This window comes from Mercenaria mercenaria, chromosome 6 (assembly GCF_021730395.1).
Source record: "Mercenaria mercenaria strain notata chromosome 6, MADL_Memer_1, whole genome shotgun sequence".
Lineage (NCBI taxonomy): Eukaryota > Metazoa > Mollusca > Bivalvia > Venerida > Veneridae > Mercenaria > Mercenaria mercenaria.
The window spans coordinates 82,646,843-82,661,267 of record NC_069366.1 but is presented as its reverse complement, the minus strand read 5'-3'; the positions used below and the strand labels follow the sequence as shown (position 1 = coordinate 82,661,267).

General features: G+C 33.6%; 1 protein-coding gene across 6 annotated transcripts in view; it reads left to right on the top strand.

Moving 5' to 3' along the window:
- The window catches only part of LOC123549900 (chromodomain-helicase-DNA-binding protein 8-like), a 75,270-nt gene that overhangs the window by 23,317 nt on the left and 37,528 nt on the right, over nucleotides 1-14,425 (top strand). For 5 of the 6 annotated variants that reach the window (XM_053546486.1, XM_053546488.1, XM_053546484.1 and 2 more), the window contains 12 exons: nucleotides 909-1,049; nucleotides 3,614-3,688; nucleotides 4,000-4,052; nucleotides 5,647-5,755; nucleotides 6,239-6,466; nucleotides 7,064-7,191; nucleotides 7,687-7,875; nucleotides 8,390-8,621; nucleotides 9,160-9,321; nucleotides 10,183-10,263; nucleotides 13,195-13,351; nucleotides 13,834-14,038. In XM_053546486.1, coding sequence (XP_053402461.1) covers nucleotides 909-1,049; nucleotides 3,614-3,688; nucleotides 4,000-4,052; nucleotides 5,647-5,755; nucleotides 6,239-6,466; nucleotides 7,064-7,191; nucleotides 7,687-7,875; nucleotides 8,390-8,621; nucleotides 9,160-9,321; nucleotides 10,183-10,263; nucleotides 13,195-13,351; nucleotides 13,834-14,038 — 1,760 coding nt within the window. The remainder of the gene's footprint in view (nucleotides 1-908; nucleotides 1,050-3,613; nucleotides 3,689-3,999; nucleotides 4,053-5,646; nucleotides 5,756-6,238; nucleotides 6,467-7,063; nucleotides 7,192-7,686; nucleotides 7,876-8,389; nucleotides 8,622-9,159; nucleotides 9,322-10,182; nucleotides 10,264-13,194; nucleotides 13,352-13,833; nucleotides 14,039-14,425) is intronic. The other variant, XM_053546487.1, reaches the window with a different exon arrangement.

The window sequence follows — 14,425 nt, the reverse complement described above, 5'->3', positions numbered from 1 at the left end:
ATACGTGTGTTCTCCGTGACAATTTGATAAAAGACATTGTGTCTGAAATCATTCGTCCTCTACTTCTGATTCATGTGGGGAAGTTGGCAGTTACTTGCGGAGAACAGGTTTGTACTGGTACAGAATCCAGGAACACTGGTTAGGTTAACTGTCCGTGGTTACATATTTGAAATACTGTTAGAAAAATGGTGTTAAACCCAAAACAAACAAACAGATTTAAATCAAGGTTGAAAAGCTAAATAGTTATATCCCATCTCTTGTTTAAGATGGCTCATTTATGTTCTGTGTTTAGAAGTAAGATTAGCAGTTAGGACCGAGGCATTGCTACTTCTAGATTATACATTCTTTGTTGAGAAATTTTATCAAAATAATCTCTTATTATTGTTAATGTAGGGATAACGGATGTTTTTTCGTGTTATAACATTGCAGAATCCCAAGGGATCGGTTGGTACCCGAGCCTGTTTGGGCGAGGGTACCAACGATTCCCGAGGGACTCTGAAGATGTTATAAAACGAAAAGAACATGCGCAAACGCTATTCTAGCATAGAGCGTGTAAAAATCAGGTAAATTAATATATTGTCCATCAATGTCATTAAATTTCCATGAAATGCGCGGTAAAGTCTACGTTGTTTTTTGACATTGACGTCATTTCCTTTTGAATTATCCGCTTTGGGGCTGTTATACGTTTACGCTTTGCCACGGAACGCACATATATAAAAAGTTGTTATAACAGCATGTGAGTGCGAGAATCTCTCTGTTAACACACGTTTTCTCTCCTGTTAAAACACCCCCGAAAAGTCACAATAACAGCAGTTTTATGCTAGAATAAGTTATCTTTCAAAATATGAGACACAAGAGTGATTTAATAAAACTTGTTTTTTTTTTCTAATTTATACTAATTTTCACAGTTCAAGAGAAGATCAGGCCGAAATGTGAAACGGAAAAAGTACATGGATGATGTGGACCTGAATCTATCGGACGAGGACACGTTGGAAGCTTTGCAGGTTGACAACACGGAGGGAGCCGTGGTAAAACCGGTACTGTTTGTGGTATGCATGGTTGTTTCTTACTAACCGGTGATAAAAACTTGTTTCCTGTTACGTGACTACAAATGGTCTGTCAGCACAAATTTGAAAATACGCATTTTAGTCTTTATAAAAAAACGTAATAGAGAGAGAGAAAAGTGAAATTTCAAAGATGTGATTTCTGTTTGTATTTTTTTTCTTCCAGGATTTGTGGAAGTGTTTATTGTACTGAAAAGTTTTAAAGTCGTAGAAGTTTTATGAAAAGAAGAGATGCAAAATTTCACCTTTTCCACTGTTTATTTAGCTCTATTAATGAATAGGCAAAAAAATTAATTTAACCGGAAACAAGTTTAATGTAGTAATATTGTAATTTGTCCTCGAGTATCTGTAGATCTTGTAATATAGTGAAAACTATAATTTAAAATCTTTTAGTATATTGTCTGTTGGGTGCTTCTGAGTTGAGATGTTTGATGAAAGAATTTTAAGAAAAAGTAGTTCTTTGAAGATCAATTCTTTCTTTCATTATAACTTATTTTATTTTATATATAATTAAAACTTTATAAGAATGAAAGTTTATCATGTCCTCATATTTTCCTGCTCCCAAAACCTTGTAAGAATTTGTATTTTAACAACTGATTCTCTTCTCATAAATTATCATATAATAGTTATTGATCAGTCATATATCATTATACTGCATGTATACACCTACCTCATTTACATAATATATGCTTAATAGTGCACTATTTGCTAATTGTACTAACAAGATACTGTGATACATTGCTTTGCTGGAATGTGGATGACTTCAGTACATGGGCAGACTTGAACAATTAAATTTGGCTGTTTTCTTTTAAATTTAATTTCTATGTTTGGATTGCTTAAAACACTGGATAAATCGAGTATTTTGCTCATCTTGTGATCTCCAGAGAAGCAGTGTTTTGCAGTAGTAAAAAGCAGTTATTTAGATGATACTGTAGTTTTCCTATATTTTATCATATTCTTAATTTACGATGCCTGTTAGAAACTAGTTTGTGTCACTATACGTGCATGTTTACAATGGCAAAGAACACCCTGATTTCACTACAGTAATATTCTGTTTTTGTAATCGGTGCTTAAATTGCTTGTATTCATCTGATTTACTGTGCTTTTTGGCTGACGCTCAGAGAAACCAATATTTGGGTCATTTTCTACCATTTAATTGAATTTGATCAAATTAACACTAACACGTAATCATTAATGTAATGTTTGTGTTTGTTTTAATGCATAATAAGCTGCTTACAGATGAAATAATGTAATACAGCTTTGCTTATTTTTTGTATTAAGTTAAAATCAGCTTATATTGTAAATGAGGCATGCATGTGATGTGTACATATAGTTGACAAAATGATGTGTAGACATTAGAATAGTTTTGAATACCTTATTTTGTATAACTACCTCATAGTTGTAGTGCTAGTAGTAAAAAAAAATAGCCGATTTACTGAAATATAGAGCTGGTAGGGAGGCTGAGATTTCAGTGCTTGTACATGTTTGCTGTTCAAGAGAAACCCTACAAAAAGGTAGGAAGGAGTAAATATTTAATCGAGCTGCTCACAGTCAGGTCGCTGCATGTTAATTTATATACAAGCTGAACATTTCATAATTTGGTTTAACATGCATACAGCTAAATGGTATGGCTAACCTGCAGTGTTTTGAACTTTTACATCTCTGACCCTTACTGAAATGTAGTTGTGTACATATACCTCATGCAAGAATGAAATACCAGCCTCTCTATTGATAAACCTACCAGTTCCTAATGTTTACACCAGGTTTATGAATGTTAATGATATCTTCTCTGTATTGTAATGCTGAACTCTGTGTTGATTTCAAGCGCTTATTCACAGATTTAAGTAAAGAAAAATTATTGACCAGAAATACATCTGAAATTTGATTGAGTGTAATAAATTTGACATGTCATTTGTCTCTGCATGAATGATATTTTTGACATGACTGGGTTCATTTCATTAACTGATTGCCGCAAGAACTGTTCTTTCTTTTCAATTGACCAGTTGCATATGTAGGAAAAGAGTTCTGATAATGCTTAAAATTTTCTGCTTGTTTGTTAAAGTATTTTGAAACAAAAGTACAAAATTCTTCTGCATGTGGAATGAACTTGCTTAATCATGCTTTATCGAGCTTGTCATTTCATTCCTCATTACTATGCATTGTTCATCATGATTTTTTCATTTTACCATTCAATTAACTTTTAACTTAAATGGCATATTAAAAGCTTGCCAATACCAGGTTATACTGTACGGGAAAAAAAAAGATGAGAAAGAAAGCCTTGGCCTGAAGTCCTAGTAAGGCCAGTGTTCTGTGTGTACATTTTTGTGAAACATGGTCTGTGTCTGTATTTTTATTCATTTTCATAGAAATTGAGTATGTGAAGAACAGTTTGTTCAATGTATGTTCTCGAGAGATGGATACAAAAATGGATGTAGACCTTGATGCCTGTGTACTTTGACTACTGGCCAGTGGAATCTTCAATATATTATCTGTCTTATCTGAGATGTTAAAACAAATGTTGTTAGACAAAATGTTTATATGTTTTACAGGAGAACCCGGCTGAGGAAGATGCAGTCATTGTGGATAAAATCCTCGGCTCCAGGATGAGAAAACCAGATCCTGATGTAAGTGGACACAAATTTAATGCATTTTGGTTACAAAAAATTACGAGTTTAAGATCATTTTGTTGTGGCTTAAATGCTTTGTAGGAAATGAAAATTCAAAGCATTGACAAAGCAGTTTGAACAGAATATAAATTAATAAAGTTGTTTTATCTTCCATTTTTTTTTAGGACAACCTGTTTGTGGAAAGACTGCACTTCCGATTTCCTCACAACACATCTTGCCTGATGATACAATTTTTTGCTAAAAAATTCCATTGTTACATTATGTTCTGATTATACTGTTGTTCACAGTTATTACACTTGAATTTTCAGGAGGAGACCGACATGGAAGAATCAGAAGAATTCTTTGTCAAGTACAAGAACTTGTAAGTAAAATTCTACAGGCATATTAAGTTTCATAGTGTGGTTCTTTTAATGTTGAAGCAGTGTGCGACATTAACTTTTTAACACCGTAGCCAATGGGGCTACGGACTTCCAATTTTTTGTAGCCTGACAGAATTTTTCGTAGCCCCACTAATTTTTCGCTCAAGAATGAACAAGACTTTCATTCTAGTAATATTTAATTTCTTTCAGTATACTGCTGTAGGTTGGTGAATATTGATATATTTCAGAAATTTGTATGAGTTTTTCAGAATTGATTTCAAAATCTGAAACAGTGTTCACAAAATTGTGCAGAAAGTCAAAGACACAGACGTCATGAAAAGAGATCTAAACAGCTTTGTAGACATGGTAGACATGAAATAGCTTGGCAGTAGACTGACCAGGGGTCTCGCTAGGCCCGTTATTTTTTTAGGAGAAGTCAGTTATCCCTCAAACTGATTTAAGGAGAAGTGGGGAGACTTTAGGGAGAAGTTGGAAGACTCCATTAATTTTTATATTTCTACCTCGACACTGTGAATTGATTCAATGACCACTCATTTTCTTAGTTACATCATTTTACCATACACATTTATACCGAGTCACCACTTGTGTGAACAGTTTCTCATTCGAATAAAACTGAAAGTAAACTGTGTCAAACCTAGAAATACATACCGGTATTCAAATCAATTCATCCATCAAAGTTAGTTTTACGAAGTTAATACTTTACATGTCGTTCTTTTACCATGGATACCAAATAATTGTGTCTTTAATTCCAATTAATCGCATATGTAATTGACAATTCTTCAGAAAACGACTCGCACGTGTTGACAATTAAATGCTAAGTGTCAAAGACGTAACCGCGGCGCTGATTGGCCTATTACAATTGACTCTGGTGAAACCGATTATTTGATTTGCTTTCACACTTCTCGCGAAAATCTCACAAGTACCTGAAGTAGGCGGAGCTTACATTATGCTATCGGCGAGTGTGTATGTGTATTCAACGCACATTATGACATGGTGCAAATAGTCAAAAGATTAGCGGGTGCGCATCAAAAAAAAAAAAAAATTTGGGCGACTTGAATTCGCTTTGAGATTGGATTTGAGCGAAGTTTGAAGTTTCAAAGCAACTATTTTGCTCCCATGTGTGCATTGATCGTTTTGTTAAATTTATTCCTCAGAATGTTTCATAGCCCGATGGGCTACGGTCTGCCGATTTTCTGTCGCCCGAGTCGAATTTTCGTAGCCATTGGCGATCGGGCTACCGTTAATGTCGCACACTGTTGAAGTACTGTGATAAGTGCCTACTTTTTAGCCGTTTTATGATTGACAAGGAGATATAGTCTTTATTATTCTACAGTATACTTCCATGGCGAACCTCTGATACATTTTGATGTTTTTTTTGCTGAGTATACACACTGGCAGAGGTTTCACCAATCAGCGTTTTGCTATTTTCGACCCGCCCAATTGAAAATTCTAGGAAGACATGGGACTTTTATCTATAAATAGAATAAATTTCCTTGCACTGTTACATGAGAAAAAGATTTGTTGTAACACTCAGGGGGAAGACAAGATTATAAGATTAATTCCTATTATTTTCAGCTCTTATTTACATTGTGAGTGGAGAACTGAAGCCGAGATCCGAGACAAAAGAATACAGGGCAAAATTAAACGGTTCAAAATGAAGCAGTTGACTTCCAATGATGTATTTGTAAGTATAAAAAACGTAAATTTGGTAAATAAGTCTGCCATATATATGAGTTAACACATATGAGTTAACATGTGTTAACGTCTGTTCAATATAAACATGATTCAGTGCTTTTAAATTATTTGAAAAAGTTGTTAGGAAACATTATTCAACAACTTACATTACTTGACAACATGATTGATACATTTAAACTGAATGGAAAAAATAAAACTTTAATTCTGAATAAAACATGATTCAAGTACTTAGACTTAACTGAAACATGATTCTAACACTTAGACTGAATGTTGATATAACATATCAAGTCACACTTAAATTGACAGAAAACCCCATTCTTACTTCAGAACTGAGTGAAAATATGATTCACACTCCTGAACTAACATAATTTAAACATAGCTTAATTTATACATAACTGGATGTGCAAACTGAAAACAGATTAAAACTCATTTACTGAAAAGTTGATAGAATTACTTGAATGTCTATTTATAGAATATGGATGATGAATTCTTTAATCCTGATTATATGGAGGTAGATAGAGTGTTAGAGGAGTCGCACACAATAGACCCGAACTCACAAGAGGAGGTAACTCACTTTCTCGTGAAGTGGCGATCTCTGCCGTACGAGGACAGTACATGGGAACTACAGCAGGATGTGGATCCAGAAAAAGTGAAACAGTTTAAGATTTATAGGGAGTTACCCCCAGAGGAAGAAAGAGGGGTAAGAATATACTAAAAAAAAATTGGTATCTTATGCTGTAACTCAGTTTTTGTAAGTTACTTTGTGACGGACTAAAGATTATACCTTTTCATTTCAAATGTATATTGTTTAGTTTACAATGTAAGCTTTAAACGAAATATTAAACACTTTTCAGCCTGCTTCTTGGAAAAAATATTGTCATTTAATATAGATAACCATATCAGTGTTGGAGAACTTGCACCTGTGACTTAAGCATCAGCTGCCATTATGTGTTTAATCATTTCTTTGCTTGAATGGCAGTAAAGGTCAGTGCTTTTAGAGTTCATGTCCTTTTGTAAAATCATGTATTGGAGACTGATTTCCATGGATTTAAATGTTTAGATGAATTTTTTATCCTGTATCTTGAAATAGTATGAAATCATTAAGATTTTGTTGGTATAATGATTTAAATTGGTGAGGAATCAAATAAATGGAAAATTTGCTTATTGTCTCAGGCTTTGATTTTGTTGATTGATACAATCACGAAAATTATTTCCCCACGAATATTTCAAATTTCACAGTAGTCATTTTGATTGAAACTATGAAGATTTATGCTGAAGATATATGTTTTGATTTAAGTATGTGGAAAGACCTAAAGCCTCTGAATGGAAAGCACTTAAAGAAACGCACACATACAAGAACGGGAACACATTGAGAGAATACCAGTTAGAAGGTGTTAACTGGCTTACATTCAACTGGTACAAAAAGTATGTAAATTTTATCTCATAATTTTTTTTTAATGATTATAATAGCATCTGTTGAATACTAAATAGTGATAAAATCTTTACTAATGTTTTTAAATGCAGTCTTACAAGTTTTTATTTGAATCGTGTAGAAGTAAGTGAAGATTATTTACACACATATGTAATAAATTCCTGTACATAAAACTATGCGTAAATCTGTTAAATATATCATTGAGTTAATCAAGTGGCTAGCTACACTGAGTTAATCAAGTGGCTAGCTACACATGTGCACATTTTGCAGTGACAGTATTAGAGTTACACTTGTTTTATGAACATGATCATCTAAATTTGACTGAAATGATCATATTTTGAATTTTGGTGCCACATGCATTTATTGATTTATATAATGAACAACCTACACAAGAATTCATTTCATTTAAATAAGATATTTTATAACTTTGAAGTGTTTTTTGCTTTATTTTCAAAATTGACACATTCTATTTCATTTTCTTTTTCTAGGCAAAATTGTATACTGGCTGATGAAATGGGTCTTGGAAAAACTATTCAGAGTATTACATTTCTGCAAGAAATATTTAATTATGGTATTAGAGGTCCGTTCTTGGTTGTGGCCCCATTGTCAACGATTGCGAACTGGCAGCGAGAATTTGAGACATGGACTGATATCAATGCTATTACATATCACGGAACGTAAGTAGTGAAGTTACGCACGGAATACTATCATTATTATTCAGCAGGAAATGATTCTTATATAATAGAGATTTTTGCAGTTGCGTCAATCCTTAAACTGACATCCTGATAAACAAGTAAAATTTCAGTATATTTTATCTTTTATTTCCTCATATTCATGTTCTTCACAAATAGTGCTTTTCAACTTTGGCAGAAACCACAATTTTTTTTGCCAAGGAAATTAAATGTTTTTCACAGTATATGATATATAATTATTACAAAGTTTTGAAATACTGATTTTATTGCATTCAACCAAGGGAGATAATAGGGGTGGAAAAAATGTTAGTGTGCATTGATGGTGTTTGAAGTAGTGTATGATACATTAAATGCTAAATTGAATTGTTCAGAAAATTTTCTGAAATATTCAGATGTATATAAACAAAACTTAGCGCATGAAAGAATATCTGATTCTGGGTAGAAATGAAGTTAGTGCTATAATGTAACTCTAAATATAAAAGTAATGATACACATTCAGGTCTCCAAGTCGATACATGTTACAAGAATACGAGATGTACTATCGCGATGAAGAAGGCGGAAAGATCACAGATTACTACAAGTTTCACGCCCTCATTACCACATACGAGATCATCCTGTCTGACCTTGAACTGTTACGATCCATTGACTGGCGATGTATCATAATAGATGAGGCTCATAGACTGAAGAACAAAAATTGCAGTCTGATTAAGGGTCTCCGAATCTTTGATTTTGTAAGTATTTGAGAGAGTTAACATAGGATAAGGATTTTCTGAAAATGGCTTCCAAGTTTGAAGTTGGGTTGAAGCGAAGGTTAAGTCATCCCTTTGAAAAGCATGTACCTCTCTAGAAAACTTGGCACAGCACACATCAAGTGGTGTTAGATTTGATCTTTTGCGTCAGACAGTGTTCTCCATGACGTTTTGCAGATGGTGGTTTGTTTGAAAATAATTTCTTTTTCACCTTTGATATGTGTGATAAAGCTGTCACTTGTTGAGAACAGGTTTTGACTCATATGTGGAAAAGTTCTCTGCTACTTGTGGAGAATGTGCTTTGATTCATTTATGGGGAAATTGTTAGTTACTTGGGTAAAAACTGGTTTTGAAGGGCTGATGACATACCTTCTGTTTGAAGTGGCAAATATCTTAAAAATGATCTAGATTTCCATTGTCTTACAAGGGGTTGTTTATTTGTGCAAATTTAACGCTTAGGGAGATGGATTTTACAAAGTGTCAAGTATCGTGTATAAAGTTAACAATTTGTTTTTTACAGGAGCATAAAGTGCTGTTGTCGGGTACACCCCTACAGAACAATGTTGAAGAGTTGTTCAGTTTGTTGAATTTCCTTGAACCTAGTCAATTTCAGTCATCTGATGCATTTCTTGCCGAATTTGGAAAACTGCAGACTGAAGAACAAGTAGATAAACTGAAAGCAGTAAGTAGGATATTGTCATTTATAATTTTGTTGATCCTGTAAATAAAATTTATAGGGAAAGTTAAAGATTCTTACTTTGTAAAGAAAAGATTATGTTATTATTTACTGAAGTAACAGAGACTATCAGTTTAAGGGTCATTAAGGTTAAGTGGTCATGGCCGCATGCTATTTTAAGGAAAAATCTATTTACAGAAGTAACCAATCTTGCTTATTAGTTTGAGCCTCGGTGGTTGAGTAGTTTAGACCACTGACTTGAGAAGCACTTCCTCCTCAGGCCCCGTGTTCACAAAACATTTTTCGGTCTCAGCTAAGATTGAGTTTGAAATTTTAATATCAATTTTATTAAAACGTCAAGGTTAAATTCCAACTGAGATTGACCACCAATACTAAATAGCTACTTGAAAATAGTTATTGAAATAAAATTTAGTTTTAAACATGCTATTAAGATATAAATGACAAATAAAGTTTCATTATCAAACTCAGCTGAGACTGAAAACGTTTTGTGAACATGGGGCCAGAGCTGCAGTTTGAAACTCCTGATGGAGTTCATTTGCAGATGTTTGGTTGTTCTATTTGCGGGGTTTCTTCCATACCTGAATTGATGTACAGAAGGGCATCTTAGATCTCTTTGCATTAAAGCTGGAAAGACAATCTGAATTGTAAAGGTGTCACAGTAAAACAGATTAACTAAAGTAAATTGATAGTTCAGGTACATACTCAGGGTTGATGAGATTTCCTGTTAATCTGGACTGGTCCAGTTTAGTGACTATAAGTTAGTACACAGAAAAATTTCAACTGATCTTTTAAAAAACACCAAAACTTTATGGTCCAGCGTTTCATATTTTAACTATTGTATAACAGATCTTGAAGCCAATGATGCTGCGACGTCTCAAAGAAGATGTGGAGAAAAATATTGCCAGGAAAGAAGAAACAATTATTGAGGTAAACTACTACTTCATTAGAATAATAAGTGACATTTTCTACCTGCAGTGTTCAGTATTTTTTATTTCATTTGAAAAGCAGTGAAACAAATAGCATTGTTCAATCAATCTCAATAACTTGGGGATTAAGGTTTGGACCTTTGGTCACTCTGTTACCATTTGAGCAAGGCATCTCGGTATTTTCGTTCTAGTGATTAAGATGTCTACTGCTGCAGCCTTCTGGTTGATGAAAGGAGGAAAAGGGATAATTTTGTGAAGTATTTATGTAGATTCTCAAAATGATGAAATAAGAGATCCAACTCTGACAGTATGTTTGAGATAACACTATAAATTTCTGATTTGAGAACTCGTTTGCTCTATGCCACTGTAGCTTCGTAACCTTGCTTAGGGTGTAGAACTTCATGTGTGGAAGGAATCTAGCTGGCATACAGAATGTTCGTTGTTCAATCCAGGTTCTCTCCCTTGCCTCAAATAATGCCCAGTGGAGACCTGGGGCCTTCCTCTACCATCAAAAGCTAGAAAGTTGCCATATAACTTAAAATTATGTTGGTGAGACTTAATATCCAGCATTAGAAAATAGGTGTTAATCATGTTAGTGGTGTACAGGTACATAAATGACCGCTTCGATAGCCTAGTTGTAGACCGTCCGCTTCAAGAGTGTGAGGTCGTGGGTTCGATCCCGGCTGCGTCATACCAGACGTAAAAAATGGTACCAGCAGCTCTCTTGCTTGGCGCTCAGCATTAAAAGGGAAACTGGCCTCTTCTCTTATACCTTTGTGGCGACAGATTCCATCAGGAATGAGGTGTCGGGAGTGATAGTTGTAGAACTTGTTTCACAGTCAACCTAAAATAAATTAGTATAAACTAAATGATAGAAGTGGTTTGTTGTCATTTTAATTTAATACAGGAGAAGTGTTCATTTACTTTAATTAACCGTCTAAGAATTTTTATGATCCTAGACAAGAAATACAGACATTCTAGTGCCAATATAGAATGATATATTAGTAATTTTCGTTTTGATAAGTCAGATTGATTTATTCTGATGAAGTCCTTACAGATTATATAAATGTTGAAAATGATGAAATGAGAGATCCAACTCTTGACATGGTACCATGTTGGAGATTTTTTTTTAAATCTCTGATTTGGAAAATAGCACACAATAAAGTCATATACTGTTGAGAACCGATAAATGATTGTACAGAACATATATACTGTTGAGAATAGATAGATTGTACTATCATTAAACTTTGATAAATTTTCTCAAAATAGTAAAACAAGAAACTGAACTCTGAAATTGTGTAGGAGATAGCATTGAGAAAAAATGTTCTTGTATACTGTTGAGAATAGATATATAATTGAGCTATCACCACACTTTTATAATGTTCTCAAAATGATGAAATAAGAGATCCAACTCTGACATTGCGTTGGAGATAGCATTTTAAATCTCTGATTGGGAAAATTGCTTATTTATTCTGTTGAGAATAGATATATTATTGAGCTATCACCAGACTTTTATAAATGTTCTCAAAATGATGAAATAAGAGATCCAACTCTGACATTGCGTTGGAGATAGCATTTTAAATCTCTGATTGGGAAAATTGCTTATTTATGCTGTTGAGAATAGATATATTATTGAGCTATCACCAAACTTTTATAATGTTCTCAAAATGATGAATAAGAGATCCAACTCTGACATTGCGTTGGAGATAGCATTTTAAATCTCTGATTGGGAAAATTGCTTATTTATGCTGTTGAGAATAGATATATTATTGAGCTATCACCAAACTTTTATAATGTTCTCAAAATGATGAAATAAGAGATCCAACTCTGACATTGCGTTGGAGATAGCATTTTAAATCTCTGATTGGGAAAATTGCTTATTTATGCTGTTGAGAATAGATATATTATTGAGCTATCACCAGACTTTTATAATGTTCTCAAAATGATGAAATAAGAGATCCAACTCTGACATTGCGTTGGAGATAACATTTTAAATCTCTGATTGGGAAAATTGCTTATTTTTGCTGTTGAGAATAGATATATTATTGAGCTATCACCAGACTTTTATAATGTTCTCAAAATGATGAAATAAGAGATCCAACTCTGACATTGCGTTGGAGATAGCATTTTAAATCTCTGATTGGGAAAATTACACATTTATGCTGTTGAGAATAGATATATAATTGAGCTATCACCAAACTTTTATAAATGTTCTCAAAATGATGAAATAAGAGATCCAACTCTGACATTGCGTTGGAGATAGCATTTTAAATCTCTGATTGGGAAAATTGCTTATTTATGCTGTTGAGAATAGATATATTATTGAGCTATCACCAAACTTTTATAATGTTCTCAAAATGATGAAATAAGAGATCCAACTCTGACATTGCGTTGGAGATAACATTTTAAATCTCTGATTGGGAAAATTGCTTATTTATGCTGTTGAGAATAGATATATTATTGAGCTATCACCAGACTTTTATAATGTTCTCAAAATGATGAAATAAGAGATCCAACTCTGACATTGCGTTGGAGATAACATTTTAAATCTCTGATTGGGAAAATTGCTTATTTATGCTGTTGAGAATAGATATATAATTGAGCTATCACCAGACTTTTATAATGTTCTCAAAATGATGAAATAAGAGATCCAACTCTGACATTGCGTTGGAGATAGCATTTTAAATCTCAGGTTGAGAAATATAACAAAGAGAAGTTGCACTTAAACAATTTCAGTTGTTATGTTAATATTTACCTAATCATAATTCATAAATTGAATTATAATGTGATTTTTGAGACTATTAAAGATGAAATAGTTTCAGTGTAGGTGGAAACTGTTAGTGTTCGTCTTGTGTTGTATTTGGCGTCAACATTTTTCTGTTGCTGTTATAAAACTTTTTTTTTCTATCATTGCTCATTTGTGTTTTTACAGGTGGAGCTGACAAACATTCAGAAGAAGTATTATCGTGCAATATTGGAGAAGAATTTCTCATACCTCTGTAAGGGAGCTAACTCCACCAATGTTCCTAGTCTACTCAACACGATGATGGAGTTGAGAAAATGTTGTAATCATCCATACTTGCTCAATGGTAAGTCATTGTGTAGAGTTTGTCTCCCCTTCAAGTGGAGGTAGTAATGGTGGTTTGTGCGAGAGTGTGGGGAGGGGGATTGAAGAAGATAAAAAGCTTGTTCCTGTAAATCCTTCCAACATGTTTGTTATGAAAATCTTGTGTGTGGTACATTCCATTTTCAGACAGGATTGGGACAGTTTCACAGATTATAACCCATGATCTTTAAATATGCCAAGAAAGCAATTATTTGAAATGAGCCATGACCCTTTATATTCATAGCTTTGGTAATTTCAGATTCATCTCCCCCTTCACTATTAAAACGCAACTGCAAGGTATATGGCTGTTACTCTGACTGCATTCTTGTTTATTTTTAAGCAAAAAAGTTAGATAATTTTTGGGGGTTGAATGAGTTTATATTTGCAGCAATTCAATACAGTAAGATCATATCTGGGATTACTTTAATGGTTGAAATAAGAGACGTTTTATTACATATTATTTAGGTGCTGAAGAGAATATTTTGTCAGAGCTGAGAGCGAAGGAAGGCAGAGAGCCTGAACATATCCAAGCATTGGTACATGCATCAGGAAAGTTTGTGTTACTGGATAAACTGTTGCCACGATTAAAGCAGGGCGGGCATAGAGTTCTTATTTTCTCTCAGATGATCAGAGTATTAGATATCATTGAAGACTACCTCATACATAAAAAGTAAGTGGTATAATCTTGATGAATTTTGTTAATTGATTGGTTACTGTTTCTGCTTTATTGACTGCTTCCTTTTAAGTATTTAAGAGGTGAAGAGGCCTGAAAGTTGTACATGAAAGTTTATAGAAGATTTGAAATCTTAAAGTAAAACTTTACCCATCAATATTTTGGTGGAATCTCTTGACTCTTGTGCACTTGTGTACCCCAATAATATGCAGGATAAACCTCGTTTAAACAGGGTTTAAAAAACATCATATGTGGATTTATGTTTGGTGCCAGCATAACCACAATAACCAGAATGTTTTCCAGTTTGGGAAAAAGTGCAGTTGAAATTGTATAGATGCATTGTCTCAAGATTGCAAGAAAAGTCTGGGTGTAGAAATAAGAGTA